We start from the raw sequence: 25,431 nt of genomic DNA on the forward strand, positions 1-25,431 counted from the left end.
TGCCTATCGGGTTATGGCGCGAAGACCGAGGGCTGGAGAAATTCCTCGAGCAATAGTTGTGAGATTTCTCCGATACAAGGACAGAGAGATGGTCCTCAGATGGGCCAAGAAAACTCGGAACAGTAGGTGGGAGAATGCGGTGATCCGCGTGTATCAAGATTGGAGTGCGGAGGTGGCGATAAGGAGGGCAAGCTTTAATCGGGCCAAGGTGGTGTTGCATAAAAGGAAGGTCAAATTCGGAATGTTGCAACCGGCAAGACTGTGGGTCACACATCTAGGGAAACACCACTATTTCGAAACGGCAGATGAGGCGTGGACATTTATTGTCGAGGAGAAGCTGGAGTGAGCGGGCCAGAAAAAGAACGTTTGGGACAAAAGTGGGGGGGGGGTGAATTTGTGGGATGAAGGGGGGAAAAGGGGGAAGAGAGGACTTCCCAGATTGTTAAACCTGCGACCCGTAACTTCTCTCTCTTCCCCATGTCGTGGGGGAGGGGGTGAGGGAGGATGAGGAGCTGTGGGCGCCGGCCATTGGGGGCGGGGCCAAAAGAGGAAGCGCGGGCTTTGTTCCCGTGTTATGGTAATCATGGCGGGAACAGGGAAGCAGGAAGGAGGGGGCCTCGCACAGTGTGAGCCGAGGTCACGGGTATGAGGCGTATGTTAGGACGAATCCCGGACCTAGAAGTGGGGAAGTTGGTAATGGGTGGAGACTTTAATACGGTGCTGGACCCAGGGCTGGCCAGATCGAGGTCCAGGACCGGAAGGAGGCCGGCTGCAGCTAGGGTGCTTAAGGATTTTATGGTGCAGATGGGAGGAGTAGATCCCTGGAGATTTAGTAGACCTAGGAGTAAGGAGTTTTCGTTTTTCTCCTATGTACATAAAGTATTTTCACGAATAGATTTTTTTGTTTTGGGAAGGGCACTGATCCCAAAGGTGACGGGGACGGAGTACACGGCTATAGCCATCTCGGATCATGCTCCACACTGGGTGGACCTGGAGATAGGGGAAGAAAAACAACAGCTTCCACCCTGGAGAATGGACATGGGATTATTGGCAGATGAGGGTGTGTGTTTAAGGGTGAGGGGGTGTATTGAAAGGTACTTGGAAATTAATGATAATGGGGAGGTACAGGTGGGAGTGGTCTGGGAGGCACTGAAGGCAGTGGTTAGAGGGGAGCTGATATCTATTAGGGCACATAAAGGGAAGCAGGAGGGTAGGGAAAGGGAGCGGTTGTTGAAAGAACTGCTGAGGGTGGACAGACAATACGCGGAGGCACCGGAGGAGGGACTATACAGGGAAAGCCAAAGGCTACATGTAGAATTTGACTTGTTGACTACGGGTAAGGCAGAGGCACAATGGAGGAAGGCACAGGGTGTACAATACGAATATGGGGAGAAGGCGAGTAGGTTGTTGGCCCACCAACTGAGGAAAAGGGGAGCAGCGAGGGAGATAGGGGGGTTGAGAGATGAGGAGGGAGAGATGGAGCGGGGAGCAGAGAGAGTGAATGGAGTATTCAAGGCATTTTATGAAAGATTATATGAAGCGCAGCCCCCGGATGGGAAGGAGAGAATGATGTGCTTTCTGGATCAGCTGGAATTTCCTAAGGTGGAGGAACAGGAGAGAGTGGGGCTGGGAGCACAGATTGAGACGGAGGAAGTAGTGAAAGGGATTGGAAGCATGCAGGCGGGGAAGGCCCCGGGACCAGACGGATTCCCAGTTGAATTCTATAAGAAATATTTGGACTTGCTGGCCCCGCTACTGATGAGAACCTTTAATGAGGCGAGGGAAAGGGGGCAGCTGCCCCCGACTATGTCAGAGGCAACGATATCGCTCCTCCTAAAGAAGGAAAAAGACCCGCTGCAATGCGGGTCATACAGGCCCATTTCCCTCCTGAATGTGGATGCTAAGATTCTGGCCAAGGTAATAGCAATGAGGATAGAGGATTGTGTCCCGGGGGTGGTCCATGAGGACCAAACTGGGTTTGTGAAGGGGAGACAGCTAAATACAAATATACGGAGGCTGCTAGGGGTAATGATGATGCCCCCACCAGAGGGGGAAGCGGAGATAGTGGTGGCGATGGATGCCGAGAAAGCATTTGATAGAGTGGAGTGGGATTATTTGTGGGAGGTGCTGGGGAGATTTGGTTTTGGGGATGGGTATATCAGGTGGGTACAGTTGCTGTATAGGGCCCGATGGCGAGCGTGGTCATGAATGGACGGGGGTCTGACTATTTTCGGCTCCATAGAGGGACGAGGCAGGGATGCCCTCTGTCCCCGTTATTGTTTGCATTGGCGATTGAACCCCTGGCCATGGCACTGAGGGGTTCCAGGAAGTGGAGGGGAGTACTTAGGGGGGGGAGAAGAACACCGGGTATCTCTGTATGCGGATGATTTGTTGCTATATGTGGCGGACCCGGCGGAAGGGATGCCAGAGATAATGCGGATACTTGGGGAGTTTGGGGATTTTTCAGGGTATAAACTGAACATGGGGAAAAGTGAGCTATTTGTGGTGCATCCGGGGGAGCAGAGTAGAGAAATAGAGGATTTACCGTTGAGGAAGGTAACAAGGGACTTCCGGTACCTGGGGATCCAGATAGCCAAGAATTGGGGTACATTACATGGGCTTAATTTAACACGGTTGGTGGAACAGATGGAGGAGGATTTCAAGAGATGGGACATGGTGTCCCTGTCATTGGCAGGTAGGGTGCAGGCGGTTAAAATGGTAGTCCTCCCGAGATTCCTTTTTGTGTTTCAGTGCCTCCCGGTGGTGATCATGAAGGCTTTTTTCAAAAGAATTGAGAAGAGCATTATGAGTTTTGTGTGGGCTGGGAAGACCCCGAGAGTGAGGCGGGGATTCTTGCAGCGTAGTAGGGACAGGGGGGTGCTGGCACTACCGCGCCTAAGTGAGTACTACTGGGCCGCCAATGTTTCAATGGTGTGTAAGTGGATGGGAGAAGGGGAGGGAGCGGCGTGGAAGAGACTGGAGAGGGCGTCCTGCAGGGGGACTAGCCTGCAAGCAATGGTGACAGCGCCGTTGCCGTTCTCACCAAAGAAATACACCACAAGCCCGGTGGTGGTGGCTACATTGAGAATTTGGGGGCAGTGGAGATGGCATAGGGGAGGGACGGGAGCTTCGGTGCGGTCCCCGATAAGAAACAATCATAGGTTCGTTCCGGGGAGAATGGATGGGGGATTTGGAGCATGGCAAAGAGCTGGGGTAGTACAATTAAGAGATCTATTTGCAGATGGGACGTTTGCGAGTCTGGGAGCGCTGACGGAGAAATATGGGTTGCCCCAAGGGAATGCATTTTGGTATATGCAATTGAGGGCTTTTGCGAGGCAACAGGTGAGGGAATTCCCGCAGCTCCCGACGCAGAAAGTGCAGGATAGAGTGATCTCAGAGACATGGGTGGGGGACGGTAAGGTGGCGGACATATACAGGGAGATGAGGGACGAGGGGGAGATCATGGTAGATGAGCTGAAAGGGAAATGGGAAGGAGAACTGGGGGAGGAGATTGAGGAGGGGCTGTGGGCTGATACCCTATGTAGGGTAAACTCATCGTCCTCGTGTGCCAGGCTAAGCCTGATACAATTTAAGGTGCTACACAGGGCGCATGTGACTGGAGCACGGCTTAGTAAATTTTTTGGGGTAGAGGATAGGTGTGCGAGATGCTCGAGAGGCCCAGCGAATCACACCCACATGTTCTGGTCATGCCCGGCACTACAGGGGTTCTGGGTGGGGGTGGCAAAGGTGCTTTCGAAGGTGGTGGGGGTCCGGGTCGAACCAAGCTGGGGGTTGGCTATATTTGGGGTTGCAGAAGAGCCGGGAGTGCAGGAGGCGAGAGAGGCTGACGTGTTGGCCTTTGCGTCCCTTGTAGCCCGGCGCAGGATATTGTTAATGTGGAAGGAAGCCAAACCCCCGGGGGTGGAGACCTGGATAAACGATATGGCAGGGTTTATAAAGCTAGAGCGGATTAAGTTTGTGTTAAGGGGTTCGGCTCAAGGGTTCACCAGGCGGTGGCAACCGTTCGTCGAATACCTCGCAGAAAGATAGAGGGAATGGAAAAGAAGTAGATAACAGCAGCAACCCAGGGGGGAGGGGGGGGGGAGGAATCGGACGGACTCTCAGGGATGTTATTGTATATGTATAGGTATTTGGTATATGTAATTGTATATTGGATTGCTGGACTGTATTTTTGGAGAGTATTTATTTTGGACAAGGCAGTTGCCATTTAGTTTTGTTTTTGTTTTTGTTTATATATTACTTATTTATTTGTTTAAAACTGGCCACGGTTATTTATATTGCTTTATTGTTGTGTAAAAGAAACACTACGTATTGTTATGTTTGGCCAAAAAACTTGAATAAAATATATTTTTTAAAAAAGAGAGAGGTGGATACTCAGCGAGACCTTGTGTCCTTGTGCATCAGTCGCTGAAAGTAAGCGCGCAGGTACAGCAGGCTGTGAAGAAGGCAAATGATATGTTGGCCTTCATTATGAGAGGTTGAGAGTACAGGAACAGAGATAGGATCATAGAATTTACAGTGCAGGGGGCCATTCGGCTCATCGAGTCTGCACCGGCCCTTGGAAAGAGCACCCTACCTAAGCCCACATCTCCACCTATCCCAGTAACCCCACCTAAACTTTTTGGACCCTAAGGGCAATTTAGCATGGCGAATCCACTTAATTTACCCATCTTTGGACTGTGGGAGGAAACCGGAGAACCCGGAGGAAACCCACGCAGACACGGGGAGAACATGCAGACTCCGCACAGACAGTGACCCAAGCCAGAATCGAACCTGGGACCCAGGCGCTGTGAAGCAACTATGCTAACCACTGTGCTACCCAATTGTTTTACTGCAATTGTATCGGGCATTGGTGAGGCCACACCGGGAGTATTGTGAGCAGTTTTGATGTCCTTACCTGAGGAAGGATGTTTTTGCGATGGAGGGAGTGCAGAAAAGATTTACCAGACTGATTCCTGGGATGGCAGGACTGATGTATGACGAGAGACTAAATCGGTGAGGATTATATTCATCAGAGTTTAAAAGAGTGAGATGGGATCTCATAGAAACTTACAAAATGCGAACAGGATTAGGCAGGGTAGATTCAGAAAGAGTGTTCTCGATGGTGGGGAGTCCAGAACGAGGGGTCACAGTTTGAGGATAAGGGACTGAGGTGAGGGGAAATTTCTTCACCCAGAGAGCGGTGAATCTGTGGAATTCGCTCCCACAGAAAGTAGTTGAGGCCAAAACGTTGTGTAATTTAAAGCAGGAATCAGATTTAGCTCTTGGGGCTAAAGGGATCGAGGGATATGGGGGGGAAGGCGGGATCAGGGTATTGAACTTGATGATCAGCCATGATCATAATGAATGGTGAAGCAGGCTCGAAGGGCCGAATGGCCTCCTCCTGCTTCTATTTTCTATGTTTCTAAGTTTCTTCACTGTCTCCATCAAACACTCCCAGGACAGGTACAGCACGGGGTTAGATACAGAGTAAAGCTCCCTCTACACTGTCCCCATCAAACACTCCCAGGACAGGTACAGCACGGGGTTAGATACAGAGTAAAGCTCCCTCTACACTGTCCCCATCAAACACTCCCAGGACAGGTACAGCCCGGGGTTAGATACCGAGTAAAGCTCCCTCTACACTGTCCCCATCAAACACTCCCAGGACAGGTACAGCACGGGGTTAGATACAGAGTAAAGCTCCCTCTACACTGTCCCCATCAAACACTCCCAGGACAGGTACAGCACGGGGTTAGATACAGAGTAAAGCTCCCTCTACACTGTCCCCATCAAACACTCTCAGGACAGGTACAGCACAGGGTTAGATACAGAGTAAACCTCCCTCTACACTGTCCCCATCAAACACTCCCAGGACAGGTACAGCATGGGGTTAGATACAGAGTACAGCTCCCTCTACACTGTCCCCATCAAACACTCCCAGGACAGGTACAGCATGGGGTTAGATACTGAGTAAAGCTCCCTCTACACTGTCCCCATCAAACACTCCCAGGACAGGTACAGCACGGGGTTAGATACAGAGTAAAGCTCCCCCTACACTGTCCCCATCAAACACTCCCAGGACAGGTACAGCCCGGGGTTAGATACCGAGTAAAGCTCCCTCTACACTGTCCCCATCAAACACTCCCAGGACAGGTACAGCACGGGGTTAGATACAGAGTAAAGCTCCCTCTACACTGTCCCCATCAAACACTCCCAGGACAGGTACAGCACGGGGTTAGATACAGAGTAAAGCTCCCTCTACACTGTCCCCATCAAACACTCTCAGGACAGGTACAGCACAGGGTTAGATACAGAGTAAACCTCCCTCTACACTGTCCCCATCAAACACTCCCAGGACAGGTACAGCATGGGGTTAGATACAGAGTACAGCTCCCTCTACACTGTCCCCATCAAACACTCCCAGGACAGGTACAGCATGGGGTTAGATACTGAGTAAAGCTCCCTCTACACTGTCCCCATCAAACACTCCCAGGACAGGTACAGCACGGGGTTAGATACCGAGTAAAGCTCCCTCTACACTGTCCCCATCAAACACTCCCAGGACAGGTACAGCACAGGGTTAGATACAGAGTAAAGCTCCCTCTACACTGTCCCCATCAAACACTCCCAGGACAGGTACAGCACGGGGTGAGATACAGAGTAAAGCTCCCTCTACACTGTCCCCATCAAACACTCCCAGGACAGGTACAGCACGGGGTTAGATACAGAGTAAAGCTCCCCCTACACTGTCCCCATCAAACACTCCCAGGACAGGTACAGCCCGGGGTTAGATACCGAGTAAAGCTCCCTCTACACTGTCCCCATCAAACACTCCCAGGACAGGTACAGCACGGGGTTAGATACAGAGTAAAGCTCCCTCTACACTGTCCCTATCAAACACTCCCAGGACAGGTACAGCACGGGGTTAGATACAGAGTAAAGCTCCCTCTACACTGTCCCCATCAAACACTCTCAGGACAGGTACAGCACAGGGTTAGATACAGAGTAAACCTCCCTCTACACTGTCCCCATCAAACACTCCCAGGACAGGTACAGCATGGGGTTAGATACAGAGTACAGCTCCCTCTACACTGTCCCCATCAAACACTCCCAGGACAGGTACAGCATGGGGTTAGATACTGAGTAAAGCTCCCTCTACACTGTCCCCATCAAACACTCCCAGGACAGGTACTGCACGGGGTTAGATACCGAGTAAAGCTCCCTCTACACTGTCCCCATCAAACACTCCCAGGACAGGTACAGCATGGGGTTAGATACAGAGTACAGCTCCCTCTACACTGTCCCCATCAAACACTCCCAGGACAGGTACAGCATGGGGTTAGATACAGAGTACAGCTCCCTCCAAACTGTGGCATGAAAGACATTTGAAGGACTATTTTCTTTAGGATTTGGTGATTGATGAGATTGAGGACTCACAGTGCGAAGGCTCTCTGTAGGAGGTAGTTTTTGAAGAAAGGGATGTGTGTCAGTGCTCTCCAAAGCATCGCCTCCCGCTGCCAGTCTCCGAGGGACATCACCTCTGATCCAAGGCCAGGGGAGATGGCCAACACCCCGAAGGTGGAGAATACGTAGTGTTCGGGGTCCAGCTTGTGCTTGGGAACCACAATCAGATCGTACGGTCTGGATCCAATCGGAGAGAGAAGTGAGAAAGGTTACAAAATCCTGGGGCAAATGTCCTGTTTTGCATCGCAGAGACAGCAGCAATCGATGGCAGCACCCTCACCATACTGCCTGCCCCATCAAGTTATCCTCAGAACCCTCACCACACTGACAGGACCTGTGAGGCTGCAGGTAGTTAGTATCACCGTGCACCAGCACAGCGGAGCTGGATCCATTCCTCGACCCAGACACTCTCTGTCCATTGGTCTGTCCACTGGCTGTGCCCACTGGCTGTGCCCACTGGCCGTGCCCACTGGCCGTGCCCACTGGCTCTGCCCACTGGCTCTGCCCACTGGCTCTGTCCACTGGTCTGCCCACTGGCTCTGTCCACTGGCTCTGCACACTGCCTGAAGGATCCATCGCTGGTTTATGAACATATAAATTGGGAACAGGAGGAGGCCATTCTGCTCCTTGAGCCTGCTACCCCATTCAATAAGATCATGGCTGATCTGATTGTGGCATCAACTCTACCTTCCTTCCTACACTTATATAAATTCTGACTGATGTAACACATGGTAATAATCTTTATTATTGTCACAAGTAGGCGAACATTCACACTGCAATGAAGTTACCGTGAAAAGCCCCTAGTCGCCACATTCTGGCGCCTGTTCGGGTACACGGAGGGAGAATTGAGAATGTCAAATTCACCCAACAGCACGTTTTTCGGGACTTGTGGGAGGAAACTGGAGCACCCGGAGAAACCCACGCAGACACGGGGAGAACGTGCAGACTCCGCACAGACTGTGACCCAAGCCGTGAATTGTACCTGGAACCCTATAGCTGTGAAGCAACAGTGCTAATCACCGTGTTATCGTGCCACCCACTCCCCAGCCGAGGATATTGACCTGCATGCTGCCCCAGACACTGGGGTCACAGTGAGTTTGGGATGAAGTTATGCACTTCATGGTATATCAGGCAGTGTAACTCACCAGGGATTGTGCCTGGCGGCGGGGTAAGGGTCAGGAGAAGTGTAGAAGTGTCTGATTAATTCATCAAAGCTTTTACAGGCTTGATACAAGGTGTGACTAAATTGTGTCCATATCTTTTTTTCTTTGAAAATCACAAAATATTAAAACACGACTTCACGTTTAAAGATTCCAATACATATTGAATTCTGAATTTGCTGATGGCTAATCTGTTCCATTTGTCCAAACTCCCTCCCTGTAATTACCTGAACACTGGGCTGGGTTTGATGTTAAGGTAGTAGAATTTTGTTTTGCCCAAGTGGCTGCACTTTGCCAGAATTCCCACTGCATCCTCCCCAGACAAGGGCTCGGACACTGAACGATCAATCCGGGTTGGCTCAGACGAATCCTTCATCATCACTGAACTCGGCGACTCCCTACAAAAGCACACAATCCTCATCAATACACACACTCACTGTGAACACAGGCACACTCAGTGTGAACACAGACACACTCAGTGTGAACACAGACACACTCACTGTGAACAAAGACACACTCACTGTGAACACAGACACACACACTGTGAACGCACACACTCAGTGAACAAACACATACTCATTGTGAACACAGGCACACTGTGTGAACACAGAACACAGACACACTCACTGTGAACACAGACTCACTCCCTGTGAACACACACTCACTGTGAACACACACTCACTGTGAACACAGACACACTCACTGTGAACACAGACACACTCACTGTGAACACAGACTCACTCCCTGTGAACACACACTCACTGTGAACACAGACACACTCACTGTGAACACACACTCACTGTGAACACAGACACACTCACTGTGAACACAGACACACTCACTGTGAACACACACTCACTGTGAACACAGACACACTCACTGTGAACACAGACACACTCACTGTGAACACACACTCACTGTGAACACAGACACACTCACTGTGAACACAGACACACTCACTGTGAACACACACTCACTGTGAACACAGACACACTCACTGTGAACACAGACACACTCACTGTGAACACACACTCACTGTGAACACAGACACACTCACTGTGAACACAGACACACTCACTGTGAACACACACTCACTGTGAACACACACTCACTGTGAACACAGACACACTCACTGTGAACACAGACACACTCACTGTGAACACACACTCACTGTGAACACAGACACACTCACTGTGAACACAGACACACTCACTGTGAACACAGATGCACTCACTGTGAACACAGGCACACTCACTGTGAACACAGGCACACTCACTGTGAACACACACTCACTGTGAATACACACACACTCACTGTGAACATACACACTCACTGTGAACACAGACACACTGACTGTGAACAGACACACTCACTGTGATCACACTCTCCCTGTGAACACAGGCACACTCAGTGTGAACACAGACACACTCAGTGTGAACACAGACACACTCACTGTGAACAAAGACACACTCACTGTGAACACAGACACACTCACTGTGAACAAAGACACACTCACTGTGAACACAGACACACACACTGTGAACGCACACACTCAGTGAACAAACACATACTCATTGTGAACACAGGCACACTGTGTGAACACAGAACACAGACACACTCACTGTGAACACAGACTCACTCCCTGTGAACACACACTCACTGTGAACACACACTCACTGTGAACAGACACACTCACTGTGAACACAGACACACTCACTGTGAACACAGACTCACTCCCTGTGAACACACACTCACTGTGAACACAGACACACTCACTGTGAACACAGACACACTCACTGTGAACACAGACACACTCACTGTGAACACAGACACACTCACTGTGAACACACACTCACTGTGAACACAGACACACTCACTGTGAACACAGACACACTCACTGTGAACACACACTCACTGTGAACACAGACACACTCACTGTGAACACAGACACACTCACTGTGAACACAGACACACTCACTGTGAACACAGACACACTCACTGTGAACACACACTCACTGTGAACACAGACACACTCACTGTGAACACACACTCACTGTGAACACAGACACACTCACTGTGAACACAGACACACTCACTGTGAACACACACTCACTGTGAACACACACTCACTGTGAACACAGACACACTCACTGTGAACACAGACACACTCACTGTGAACACACACTCACTGTGAACACAGACACACTCACTGTGAACACAGACACACTCACTGTGAACACAGATGCACTCACTGTGAACACAGGCACACTCACTGTGAACACAGGCACACTCACTGTGAACACACACTCACTGTGAATACACACACACTCACTGTGAACATACACACTCACTGTGAACACAGACACACTGACTGTGAACAGACACACTCACTGTGATCACACTCTCCCTGTGAACACAGGCACACTCAGTGTGAACACAGACACACTCAGTGTGAACACAGACACACTCACTGTGAACAAAGACACACTCACTGTGAACAAAGACACACTCACTGTGAACACAGACACACACACTGTGAACGCACACACTCAGTGAACAAACACATACTCATTGTGAACACAGGCACACTGTGTGAACACAGAACACAGACACACTCACTGTGAACACAGACACACTCACTGTGAACACAGACACACTCACTGTGAACACACACTCACTGTGAACACAGACACACTCACTGTGAACACAGACACACTCACTGTGAACACACACTCACTGTGAACACAGACACACTCACTGTGAACACAGACACACTCACTGTGAACACACACTCACTGTGAACACAGACACACTCACTGTGAACACAGACACACTCACTGTGAACACACACTCACTGTGAACACAGACACACTCACTGTGAACACAGACACACTCACTGTGAACACACACTCACTGTGAACACAGACACACTCACTGTGAACACAGACACACTCACTGTGAACACAGATGCACTCACTGTGAACACAGGCACACTCACTGTGAACACAGGCACACTCACTGTGAACACACACTCACTGTGAATACACACACACTCACTGTGAACATACACACTCACTGTGAACACAGACACACTGACTGTGAACAGACACACTCACTGTGATCACACTCTCCCTGTGAACACAGACCCACTCACTGTGAACACAGACACTCTCACTGTGAACCCAAACACACTCACTGTGAACAGACACACTCAATGTTAAGTAATGTGTTAAGAGACATTGCAATTAGTTTTCTCATTTATGTTAAGTATCTATTAATTGACACTGATATGTAAAGGGGCTTCAGGTGGCCTCTGTCAGGTGATGTATAGTTAGAGTTTTGTGCAAAGGCTGTTGGAAGGAAATAAATGTGTGTTTGTGAAAAATGAACAGAACTTTAGACTCTTCATATCACAGTAACTGAAACGTCTAACGATCAATGTGAACACACACACACTCATTGTGAATACAGGCACTCTCACTGTGAACAGACACACTCACTGTGGACACATGCACTCTCACTGTGAACACAGACTCACTCACTGTGAACACCGACACACTCACTGTGAACACAGACAAACTCACTGTGAACAGACACACACACTGTGAACAGCTACACTCACTGAACACCGACACACCCACTGTGAACACAGACACACTCACTGTGAACACACACTCACTGTGAACACACACACTCACTGTGAACACAGACACACTCACTGTGAACACACACTCACTGTGAACACAGACACACTCACTGTGAACACAGACACACTCACTGTGAACACAGATGCACTCACTGTGAACACAGGCACACTCACTGTGAACACAGGCACACTCACTGTGAACACACACTCACTGTGAATACACACACACTCACTGTGAACATACACACTCACTGTGAACACAGACACACTGACTGTGAACAGACACACTCACTGTGATCACACTCTCCCTGTGAACACAGACCCACTCACTGTGAACACAGACACTCTCACTGTGAACCCAAACACACTCACTGTGAACAGACACACTCAATGTTAAGTAATGTGTTAAGAGACATTGCAATTAGTTTTCTCATTTATGTTAAGTATCTATTAATTGACACTGATATGTAAAGGGGCTTCAGGTGGCCTCTGTCAGGTGATGTATAGTTAGAGTTTTGTGCAAAGGCTGTTGGAAGGAAATAAATGTGTGTTTGTGAAAAATGAACAGAACTTTAGACTCTTCATATCACAGCAACTGAAACGTCTAACGATCAATGTGAACACACACACTCCCTGTGAACACACACTCACTGTGAACACACACTCACTGTGAACAGACACACTCACTGTGAACACAGACACACTCACTGTGAACACAGACTCACTCCCTGTGAACACACACTCACTGTGAACACAGACACACTCACTGTGAACACAGACACACTCACTGTGAACACAGACACACTCACTGTGAACACAGACACACTCACTGTGAACACACACTCACTGTGAACACAGACACACTCACTGTGAACACAGACACACTCACTGTGAACACACACTCACTGTGAACACAGACACACTCACTGTGAACACAGACACACTCACTGTGAACACAGACACACTCACTGTGAACACAGACACACTCACTGTGAACACACACTCACTGTGAACACAGACACACTCACTGTGAACACACACTCACTGTGAACACAGACACACTCACTGTGAACACAGACACACTCACTGTGAACACACACTCACTGTGAACACACACTCACTGTGAACACAGACACACTCACTGTGAACACAGACACACTCACTGTGAACACACACTCACTGTGAACACAGACACACTCACTGTGAACACAGACACACTCACTGTGAACACAGATGCACTCACTGTGAACACAGGCACACTCACTGTGAACACAGGCACACTCACTGTGAACACACACTCACTGTGAATACACACACACTCACTGTGAACATACACACTCACTGTGAACACAGACACACTGACTGTGAACAGACACACTCACTGTGATCACACTCTCCCTGTGAACACAGGCACACTCAGTGTGAACACAGACACACTCAGTGTGAACACAGACACACTCACTGTGAACAAAGACACACTCACTGTGAACAAAGACACACTCACTGTGAACACAGACACACACACTGTGAACGCACACACTCAGTGAACAAACACATACTCATTGTGAACACAGGCACACTGTGTGAACACAGAACACAGACACACTCACTGTGAACACAGACACACTCACTGTGAACACAGACACACTCACTGTGAACACACACTCACTGTGAACACAGACACACTCACTGTGAACACAGACACACTCACTGTGAACACACACTCACTGTGAACACAGACACACTCACTGTGAACACAGACACACTCACTGTGAACACACACTCACTGTGAACACAGACACACTCACTGTGAACACAGACACACTCACTGTGAACACACACTCACTGTGAACACAGACACACTCACTGTGAACACAGACACACTCACTGTGAACACACACTCACTGTGAACACAGACACACTCACTGTGAACACAGACACACTCACTGTGAACACAGATGCACTCACTGTGAACACAGGCACACTCACTGTGAACACAGGCACACTCACTGTGAACACACACTCACTGTGAATACACACACACTCACTGTGAACATACACACTCACTGTGAACACAGACACACTGACTGTGAACAGACACACTCACTGTGATCACACTCTCCCTGTGAACACAGACCCACTCACTGTGAACACAGACACTCTCACTGTGAACCCAAACACACTCACTGTGAACAGACACACTCAATGTTAAGTAATGTGTTAAGAGACATTGCAATTAGTTTTCTCATTTATGTTAAGTATCTATTAATTGACACTGATATGTAAAGGGGCTTCAGGTGGCCTCTGTCAGGTGATGTATAGTTAGAGTTTTGTGCAAAGGCTGTTGGAAGGAAATAAATGTGTGTTTGTGAAAAATGAACAGAACTTTAGACTCTTCATATCACAGTAACTGAAACGTCTAACGATCAATGTGAACACACACACACTCATTGTGAATACAGGCACTCTCACTGTGAACAGACACACTCACTGTGGACACATGCACTCTCACTGTGAACACAGACTCACTCACTGTGAACACCGACACACTCACTGTGAACACAGACAAACTCACTGTGAACAGACACACACACTGTGAACAGCTACACTCACTGAACACCGACACACCCACTGTGAACACAGACACACTCACTGTGAACACACACTCACTGTGAACACACACACTCACTGTGAACACAGACACACTCACTGTGAACACACACTCACTGTGAACACAGACACACTCACTGTGAACACAGACACACTCACTGTGAACACAGATGCACTCACTGTGAACACAGGCACACTCACTGTGAACACAGGCACACTCACTGTGAACACACACTCACTGTGAATACACACACACTCACTGTGAACATACACACTCACTGTGAACACAGACACACTGACTGTGAACAGACACACTCACTGTGATCACACTCTCCCTGTGAACACAGACCCACTCACTGTGAACACAGACACTCTCACTGTGAACCCAAACACACTCACTGTGAACAGACACACTCAATGTTAAGTAATGTGTTAAGAGACATTGCAATTAGTTTTCTCATTTATGTTAAGTATCTATTAATTGACACTGATATGTAAAGGGGCTTCAGGTGGCCTCTGTCAGGTGATGTATAGTTAGAGTTTTGTGCAAAGGCTGTTGGAAGGAAATAAATGTGTGTTTGTGAAAAATGAACAGAACTTTAGACTCTTCATATCACAGCAACTGAAACGTCTAACGATCAATGTGAACACACACACTCATTGTGAACACAGGCACTCTCACTGTGAACACATACATACACAGTGAACACACACGCACGCATTGTGAACACAGGCACTCTCACTGTGAACACACAAACACTCACTGTGAACACACACTCACTGTGAACACACACTCACTGTGAACACAGACACACTCACTGTGAACACAGACACACTCACTGTGAACACAGACACACTCACTGTGAACACAGACACACTCACTGTGAACACACTCACTGCGAACACAGATGCACTCACTGTGAACACAGGCACACTCACTGTGAACACACACTCACTGTGAATACACACACACTCAGTGTGAACAGACACACTCACTGTGGACAGACACACTCACTGTGGACAGACACACTCACTGTGGACAGACACACACTCTCACTGTCAACAGACACACTCACTATGAACACAGATACACTCACTGTGAATACACACACACTCACTGTGAACACACGCACTCACTGTGAACACAAACACACTCACTGTGAACACACACTCACTGTGAACACACACTCACTGTGAACACAGACAGACTCACTTTAATCACACACACACACTGATTGTCAACACATACACTCACTGTTAACAGACACACACTCACTACAAACACAGACACACTCACTACGAACACAGACACACTCAGTGTGAACACAGACACACTCAGTGTGGACACAGACACACTCACTGTGAACACAGCCACACTCAGTAAACACAGACACACTTACTGTGAACACAGACACACTCCCTGCGAACACAGCCACACTCACTGTGAACACACACACTCATGGTGAACACAGACACACTCCCTGTGAACACATGCACACTCACTGTGAACACAGACACACTCAGTGAACACACACACTCATGGTAAACACAGACACACTCCCTGCGAACACATGCACATTCATTGTGAACAGACACACTCAACGTGAACACACACACTCACTGTGAACACAGACACACTCACTGTAAACAGAGACACACTCACTGTAAACAGAGACACACTCACTGTGAACAGACACACTCACTGTGAACACAGGCACACTCACTGTAAACAGAGACACACTCACTGTGAACAGACACACTCACTGTGACCACACACACAGTCAACACACTCACTGTGACAACACACACAGCCAGTGTGAACACTCACACACACTATTTGTGAGCGCAGCCACACACTGTGAACCGGCACCTTCTCCCTGCCAGGCACACTCAATGTGAACACAGGCACTCATTGTGAACACAGGCACACTCACTGTGAACACCCAATCTCACTGTGAACGCAGACACACCCACTGTGAACACAGACACACTCACTGTGAACACAGACACACTCACTGTGAACACAGACACACTCACTGTGAACACAGACACTCTTACTGTGAACACAGTCACAATCACTGTGAAAACACACTCTCACTGTCAACAGACACACTCACTGTGAACACATACATACTCAGTGAACACACACGCACTCATTGTGAACACAGACACACGCACTGTGAACACACACACTCCCACTGTCAACAGACACACTCACTGTGAACACATGCACACTCACTGTGAACGCACGCACTCACTGTGAACACGGACACACTGACTGTGAACACAAACACACTCACTGTGAACACACTCACGGTGAACAGACACACTCACTGAGAATACAGACACACTCACTGTGAACTCACACCCACTCACTGTGAACACAGACACACTCACAGTGAACACAGACACACTCACTGTGAACACAGATTCACTCCCTGTGAACACAGACACACTCACTGTGAACAGACACTCTCACTGTCAACACAGACACACTCACTGTGAACAGACACTCTCACTGTGAACACAGGCACTCTCACTGTGAACACAGGCAATCTCACTGTGGACAGGCACACTCACTGTGGACAGACACACTCACTGTGGACACAGGCACTCTCACTGTGAACAGGCTCACTCACTGTGAACACAGACACACTCTCTATGAACACACACTCACGGTGAACACAGGCACACTCACTGTGAACAGACACACTCAATGTTAAGTAATGGGTTAAGAGACATTGCAATTAGTTGACTCATTTATGTTAAGTATCCATTAATTGACACTGATATGTAAAGGGGCTTCAGGTGGCCTCTGTCAGGTGATGTATAGTGAGAGATTTGTGCAAAGGCTGTTGGAAGGAAATAAATGTGTGTTTGTGAAAAATGAACAGAACTTTAGACTCTTCATATCACAGCAACTGAAACATCTAACGATCAATGTGAACACACACACACTCATTGTGAACACAGGCACTCTCACTGTGAACACATACATACACAGTGAACACACACGCACTCATTGTGAACACAGGCACTCTCACTGTGAACACACAAACACTCACTGTGAACACACGCACTCTCACTGTGAACAGACACACTCACTGTGAACACAGACACTCTCACTGTGAACACACACACGCTCACTGTGAACAGACACTCTCACTGTGAACACACAAACACTCACTGTGAACACACGCACTCTCACTGTGAACAGACACACTCACTGTGAACACAGACACTCTCACTGTGAACACACACACGCTCACTGTGAACAGACACTCTCACTGTGAACAGACACACTCACTGTGAACACAGACACATCCCTGTGAACACAGACACATCCCTGTGAACACAGACACGCTCACTGTGAACACAGACACGCTCACTGTGAACACAGACACTCTCACTCTGAACACAGCACTCTCACTGTGAATACACACATCCCTGTGATCACCGACACACTCACTGCGAACCGAGACACACTCACTGTGAACAGAGACACTCTCACTATGAACACACACACTCCCTGTGAACAGACACACTCACTGTGTACAGACACACTCACTGTGAACACAGACACACTCACTGTGACACACACACACTAACTTTGAACAGACACTCACTGTGAACAGTCACACGCCCTGTGAACAGACACACTCACTGTGTAGACACACACTGTGAATACAGACACACTCACTGTGAACAGACACATTCCCTGTGAACAGAAACACTCACTGTGTACAGACACACTCACTGTGAACAGACACACACTGTGAACACAGACACATTCACTGTGAACACAGACACACTCATTGTGAACACAGACACACTAACTTTGAACACAGACACACTCCCGGAGAACAGACACACACTGTGAATACAGACACACTCCTTGGGAACAGACACTCACTGTGAACACAGACACACTCACTGTGAACACAGACACACTCACTGTGAACACACACACTAACCTTGAACAGACACACTCACTGTGAACAGTCACACTCCCTGTGAACAGACACACTCACTGTGTAAACACACTGTGAATACAGATACATTCACTGTGAACAGACACACTGACTGTGTCGACACACACTCACTGTGAACACAGACACACTGACTGTGTAGACACACACACTCACTGTGAACACAGACACACTCACTGTGAACACAGACACATGAGTGCTAGATTCTGTGCAGAAGGACGCCATTTGGCCCATCAAGTCGGCAGCAGCCCTTGGAAAGAGCACCCTACTTCAGACCACGCCTCCACCCTACCCCTGTAACTCAGTAACACCACTAGGGGCAATTGTACTGTGGTAGGAAACCGGAGCACCCGGAGGAAACTCACGCACACACAGGGAGAAAGTGCAAACTCCGCAGACAGTCACCCGAGGCCGGAATTGAACCCGGGACCCTGGAGCTGTGAAGCAGCAGTGCTAACCACTGTGCCTCTCAAACATTCTGTCTGAACACAGACAGTCTTCCTGTGAATACAGACGTTCTCACATTAAAATGACACATTCGTGGCAGGAGAAATTTAAAATTGAGGTTGTGCTTAATTGGGAGGCACTGTGGATCGGTGACCTCATTGTCTTTTTTTGTTATAAATTGAATGTACCCAATTCTTTCTTTTTCCTAATTCAGGGGCAATTTAGCGTGGCCATCCACCTAACCTGCACATATTTGGGTTGTGGGGGTGAGACCCACACAGACACGGGGAGAATGTGCAAACTCCACACGGACAGTGACCCAGGGCTGGGATTGAACCCGCGTCCTCAGCGCTGTGAGGCAGCAGTGCTAACCACTGAGCCACTGTGCTGCCCAGTGAGCTCATTGTTAATGGACAAAATGGACTTTGCAGCAAGATTTTTTGGAGCCAGACTTGATAAATCAAATTTACAGCAGGGGGAATGAAGGTGTCCAGCGGGAATGTTATGGGAAACTAAAGTTGAGTATTAACTCGGGAATGGCTGAGGGTTTCAGCAGGTCGTGAGCTTGTCAAGTGCAGGTAGGAAGATACGGGACTGAGAAGTTGTACAGGAACACGTTACAATTACCTTTCTGTTTTGTTGTCGGCTGTCTCAGTTTGAGTCAACTTGTGCTTATAATCTCCGGTTAAATTGACTCGGAATGCCTTGGCCATTAGCCCCAGCTTAGACTGCCAGGCAGCTTCTAGTTGTGCAGTGCTGGCCCCGATAATGGCAACTGATTGATGGAGATCTGCAAAAGACAGCAGCTTCTGGTCTTGAATATCCTGCAGGCCTTGTTCCAGGAGAAAGGGACCACGCCGTGTGGCAAAGTGGGGCAACGGGGCATTGGACAGGAGCTCCTCTGGAAGTGGGGGCAAGCGAGGGCGGGCATCAATGTGGGTTCTGCCAGGCTTCCTGTTCTTTTCGTACAAAGGGGAAGTGTCTCTGGGAAAAGCTTTGCCCATTGCTCCCAGGATGTCGATCTCAGCGAGCTTGGCGCGGTTAATCTCGTAGTGATAATAGACGCTCTCAAGGTGACGCAGAAGCTGGGGTTTGCCACGCAGATAATTGCGGTACTGTGCGGTCAGGAGTAAAACCTCATACAGGTAACGCCACAAGCTCTTCCTGTTTGTTTTTATGACAGTGATGAAGGTATTTATTAGTTCAGCCACTAACAGATCGATGTCTGGACCATCAGGCTTCCTGCACCCCTGGATTCTGCTGTTCAGCCGCTGTCGGATGCTGAGGGCCCAGGTAGAAGCTCGATCACAGGGATCACGTCTGTCCATGGAAGCTGAAAGACAGTAATTTTACTCCTCATCCCAAAACCATCTCATCCATGAAATCCATTAATTGTGCCCCCCATTTAAACCCTCTGTCCAATAAGTTGCTCATTGTACTTCATCGCCTCACTCGCCTTACACAATCAGTTTGTCATTATCCCCAAAATTTGTGTCACTCGTTAATCCCAATATTATTTGTTCTATGAAAAGTAAATAAAATGCCTGGCTCCGAAACCTGCCAATCACACCGCCAGCCTGAGTGATGGGGAGCCACCGACCCCCCCCAGAGTTTCTGGGGTCAGGGCAAGGTCCAGAAAACATCAGTCATAAGAAATAAGAATTAGGAGCAGGAAGCGGCCATTGGGCCCATTCAGCCAGCTCCACCATTCCTGGTTGAACTGATGTGGCCTGAATTCCACTTTCCTGTCTGTCCCCCATAACCCTCGACTCCCGAATCCATCAAAACTCTGTCTAACTCAGCCTGGAATACACTCAATGACCCAGCCTCCACTGCCCTCTGAGGAAGTGAATTCCAAAGATTAACGGCCCTCAAAGAGAGAAGTTCCTCCTCATTTCTGTCTTAATTAGGACACACTTATTTTGAAACAGTGCCTACTAGCTCTAGATTTACCCACAATGGGAAACATTTTCTCTGTGAAGGGTTAATGAGACAATGAAGTTAACGATGATACCAAGTCAGATGACCAAGAACCTCAGACACAGAGTAGCCGGTGTACACTCTTGGATATAAATAGTTCTAAACAAATAATGTCTGGAAAAACTAAACTAAATACTGGCTACCTGGATCGGAAGATGTAGATTCCACATCAGTGGGATAAGAAATAACAAGGGGAAGAAGACACTGGTGGGAGAGCATAAAGCCCCCAAACAGGAGTTATTCTGTAGGACAGGGAATAAATCAGGAGATAATGAGGGCATTGCAAAAAGGCAGTTCTTTAATCACAGGTGTCTTTAATCTTCATGTGAATTGCGTAAAATAAATTGGCAGGATTAGCCATGAGGAAGAATTCATAGAGTGTATTCGGGACAGTTTTCTAGAACAATATGTTGTGGATCCAACCAAGGCACAGGCGGTTTGGGATCTGGTAATGTATAATCAGGCAGGTTTAGTAAACAATCTCAGAGCAAAGGATCCCTTGGAAACAGTGACCATAACATGGTAGAATTTAACATTCAGTTTTTTTTTATACGCAGAGGGTAGTGGGTGCCTGGAACTCGCTACCGGAGGAGGTAGTGGAAGCAGGGACGATAGGGACATTTAAGGGGCATTTTGACAAATATATGAATAGGATGGGAATAGAAGGATACGGACCCAGGAAGTGTAGAAGATTGTAGTTTAGTCGGGCAGTATGGTTGGCACGGGCTTGGAGGGCCGAAGGGCCTGTTCCTGTGCTGTACATTTCTTTGTTGTTTTTGTAAATTTCAATACAAATCAGTAAAAAGAAAGTTGTAACAAAAGACCAAAAAAAGAGTGAGAAGATAAACAATGATGGTAATCCAGCAGTAAGATTAAACATTTTCAGGAGAATCGCACCCCTGTAGCAGATGTTTCAGAATATGATAGGCGAGGTCAAATCTGCATCCCCTCTGGAGCTGGACAGGGCCCACCGAACACTACGGCAGAAGCCTCAGCTGAACAAGCCACGTCAATCACTTATTGTTCACTTCCACAGCTTTAGGGAGAAGGAGTGGGTCCTAAGTGGGCCAAAGAAAACTGTGGGTAGACATGGGAGAGCACCTCGTGAGGATTTACCAAGATGTGGGAGCCAAGCTGGCCAAGGAGTGAACGGACAGCGAAGAAGGCAGGAAACCTTCACTGTAAAGCATGGACTCGGCTCCAGTTACTGTATTGGACACGTTGCTGTTTGTCATTTTTATCAATGACCTAGAGGAAGGCGCAGAAGGGTGAGTGAGTAAATTTGCAGACGACACTAAAGTCGGTGGTGTTGTCGACAGTGAGGAAGGATGTAGCAGGTTACAGAGGGACATAGATAAGCTGCAGAGCTGGGCTGAGAGGTGGCAAATGGAGTTTAATGTAGAGATGTGTGAGGTGATTCACTTTGGAAGGAATAACAGGAATGCAGAATATTTGGCTAATGGTAAAGTTCTTGGAAGTGTGGATGAGCAGAGGGATCTAGGTGTCCATGTACATAGATCCCTGAAAGTTGCCACCCAGGTTGATAGGGTTGTGAAGAAGGCCTATGGAGTGTTGGCCTTTATTGGTCGAGGGATTGACTTCCGGAGTCAGGAGGTCATGTTGCAGCTGTACAGAACTCTGGTACGGCCGCATTTGGAGTATTGCGTACAGTTCTGGTCACCGCATTATAGGAAGGACGTGGAGGCTTTGGAGCGGGTGCAGAGGAGATAAACCAGGATGTTGCCTGGTATGGAGGGAAAATCTTATGAGGAAAGGCTGATGGACTTGAGGTTGTTTTCGTTGGAGAGAAGAAGGTTAAGAGGAGACTTAATAGAGGCATACAAAATGATCAGGGGGTTAGATAGGGTGGACAGTGAGAGCCTTCTCCCGCGGATGGAAATGGCTGGCACGAGGGGACATAGCTTTAAACTGAGGGGTAATAGATATAGGACAGAGGTCAGAGGTAGGTTCTTTACGCAAAGAGTGGTGAGGCCGTGGAATGCCCTACCTGCAACAGTAGTGAACTCGCCAACATTGAGGGCATTTAAAAGTTTATTGGATGAACATATGGATGATAATGGCATAGTGTAGGTTAGATGGCTTTTGTTTCGGTGCAACATGGTGGGCCGAAGTGCCTGTAATGCGCTGTATCGTTCTATGTTCTATGTTCTATGATCTGTGTTTTCTGTGGATTGGGATGGTAGTTGTGATATCCTGTAGATAGTTTTTGATATTTGCTGATAAAATCTGTTTTTCTGTTTGTGTGAATAAAGGGGGATTTTCTTTGTGAAGTACAAGGTATATAGAATGGGGAGGGGGGTGCATATGGCCCCCATTGGAATTCTGTCCTGGTAAGGGACTGCATTCTGAAATATGTTTCATCCTCAAGGTGGGCAACATTGTCGTTTTTGTCCTGCCCGCCCCAGCAATAAATGAAGCTGGTAAACGGGAGTGAGATGGGGTGGGGGGGGGTTTGGATCCTGGGTTTGGTTTCAATTTGTATGGGTGGGTGCGATGTTCGTGGGAATTGGGGAGGGGAGGGGTTAGTTTACTGATGATTATAGGACTGATTTAGTTTTACTCTGAGGAGGGTGTGTGGCGGCCATCTTGCGTGGGCCCTTGACCTGTGTTTTTTGAATATTTACTGGGAAGTCCCTTTAGGTGGGAATGGCTGATTCCATGATGGGATGGCGGGGGGAGTGGAAGACCCCTGATTCGGTTGGTCACCTGGAATGTAAGGGGATTGGGTGACCCAGTGAAGAGGTTGAGTGTTTTCGCTCATCTAAAGAATCTAAATGCTGATGTGGTGTTCTAGCAGGAGACTCACTTGCGAGTTGGAGACCAGACTGCAGAAGGGGTGTGTAAGCCGGGTGTTTCACTCAGGCTTTGACGGAAGGGCTCGAAACGCTGTAATTCTGATCAAAACGGGTCCCTCTATCAGTCAGTCGGATCATTGCGTGCACTAATGGGAGATACATGGTGGTCAGTGAGTCATTAATGGTGCTGGTGAATGTCTATGCCCCTAACTGGGATGAGGTGGCATTTGTACAAAACCTGTTGGGATCCATCCTGGATCTGGATACGCATCAATTGATTCTTGGCGGAGACTTCAATAGTGTGCCGGATCCTAAAATGGACCATCTAGCCCTGGAGGGAGAAGGAGTTCTCATTCTTTTCACACATACATGGAATATGCTCCAGGATCGATTGCTTTCGAATGGGTAGATCCCTACTCTCCCTATTCCCAGATATGGAAGCAGTTTAGGCAGCATTACAAACTGAGCTCCCTGTTGCTATCGGCCCCCACCTGCGTCAATCATTTGTTTGATTCACCTAGTCTGGATGTGACATTTGAGTCGTGGAGGAGAAAGGGCCTGGGGAGCTTTGGGGATCTGGGAGAGGCGATATTTTCTGGCCTCAATGGGAGACTATTTCAAATATCTCTGGGCGGATCATGTCAATGGAGGGAGGTTCGCTGGACCATGTGAAAGCAACGTGGGTGGGGGGGGGGGAGCTCGGTCCTATTCTGAATGAAGAGGTGTGGTGTGAGGTCCTTCGCAGGGTGAACTCCGCTTCCTCCTGCATGTGGCTCAGCCTGATTCAGCTCAAGGTGGTGCATAGAACTCATCTAATCAGGGCAAGGGTGAGTGGGTTCTTCCCGGCAGTGATGGACAAATTTGTGTGGTTCTCTCAGGGGCCCACTCACCACACCCACATGCTCTGGTCATGCCCAAGGATGGTATGCTTTTGGGTCTCCTTCTTGAACACCATGTTACCGATTCTAAATATGGATCTGGAGCCTTGTCCATTGGTGGCCATTTTCGGGGTGTCGGACTGGCCGGGGCTGCAGACCGGGGTGAAGGCAGACATTCTGGCCTTTGCCTCGCTGATAGCCTGGAGGCTATCTGTGTGCCTTTGTCCTTACATTATACCGTGTAACATTGGTTATGTTGTTAATGTCCTGTTTGTAATAACTCAAATATTTATTGAAAATATATTTTTTAAAGATAGTTGAAAGGGATTATTTTACAGGGCTCAGGTGAAAGAGAGGGGAGAGGAGGATTACTTGTATAACTCTTTGAAAGACATAATGGGCTGAGTGGTCTCCATCTGAGTTGAATGATTCTGTGAC

At 48.3% G+C, this 25,431-nt stretch overlaps 1 protein-coding gene across 1 annotated transcript in view; it reads right to left on the bottom strand.

Annotated features, from left to right (window-relative positions):
• Positions 1-25,431, bottom strand: part of LOC140391353 (dynein heavy chain domain-containing protein 1-like) — a 275,539-nt gene that overhangs the window by 249,911 nt on the left and 197 nt on the right. The window contains exons 2-4 of the mRNA XM_072475932.1: positions 19,947-20,652; positions 8,855-9,025; positions 7,441-7,644 (exon numbers count right to left, since the gene is read on the bottom strand). Coding sequence (XP_072332033.1) covers positions 7,441-7,644; positions 8,855-9,025; positions 19,947-20,652 — 1,081 coding nt within the window. The remainder of the gene's footprint in view (positions 1-7,440; positions 7,645-8,854; positions 9,026-19,946; positions 20,653-25,431) is intronic.

This window comes from Scyliorhinus torazame, chromosome 15 (genome assembly GCF_047496885.1).
Source record: "Scyliorhinus torazame isolate Kashiwa2021f chromosome 15, sScyTor2.1, whole genome shotgun sequence".
NCBI classification, from domain to species: domain Eukaryota; kingdom Metazoa; phylum Chordata; class Chondrichthyes; order Carcharhiniformes; family Scyliorhinidae; genus Scyliorhinus; species Scyliorhinus torazame.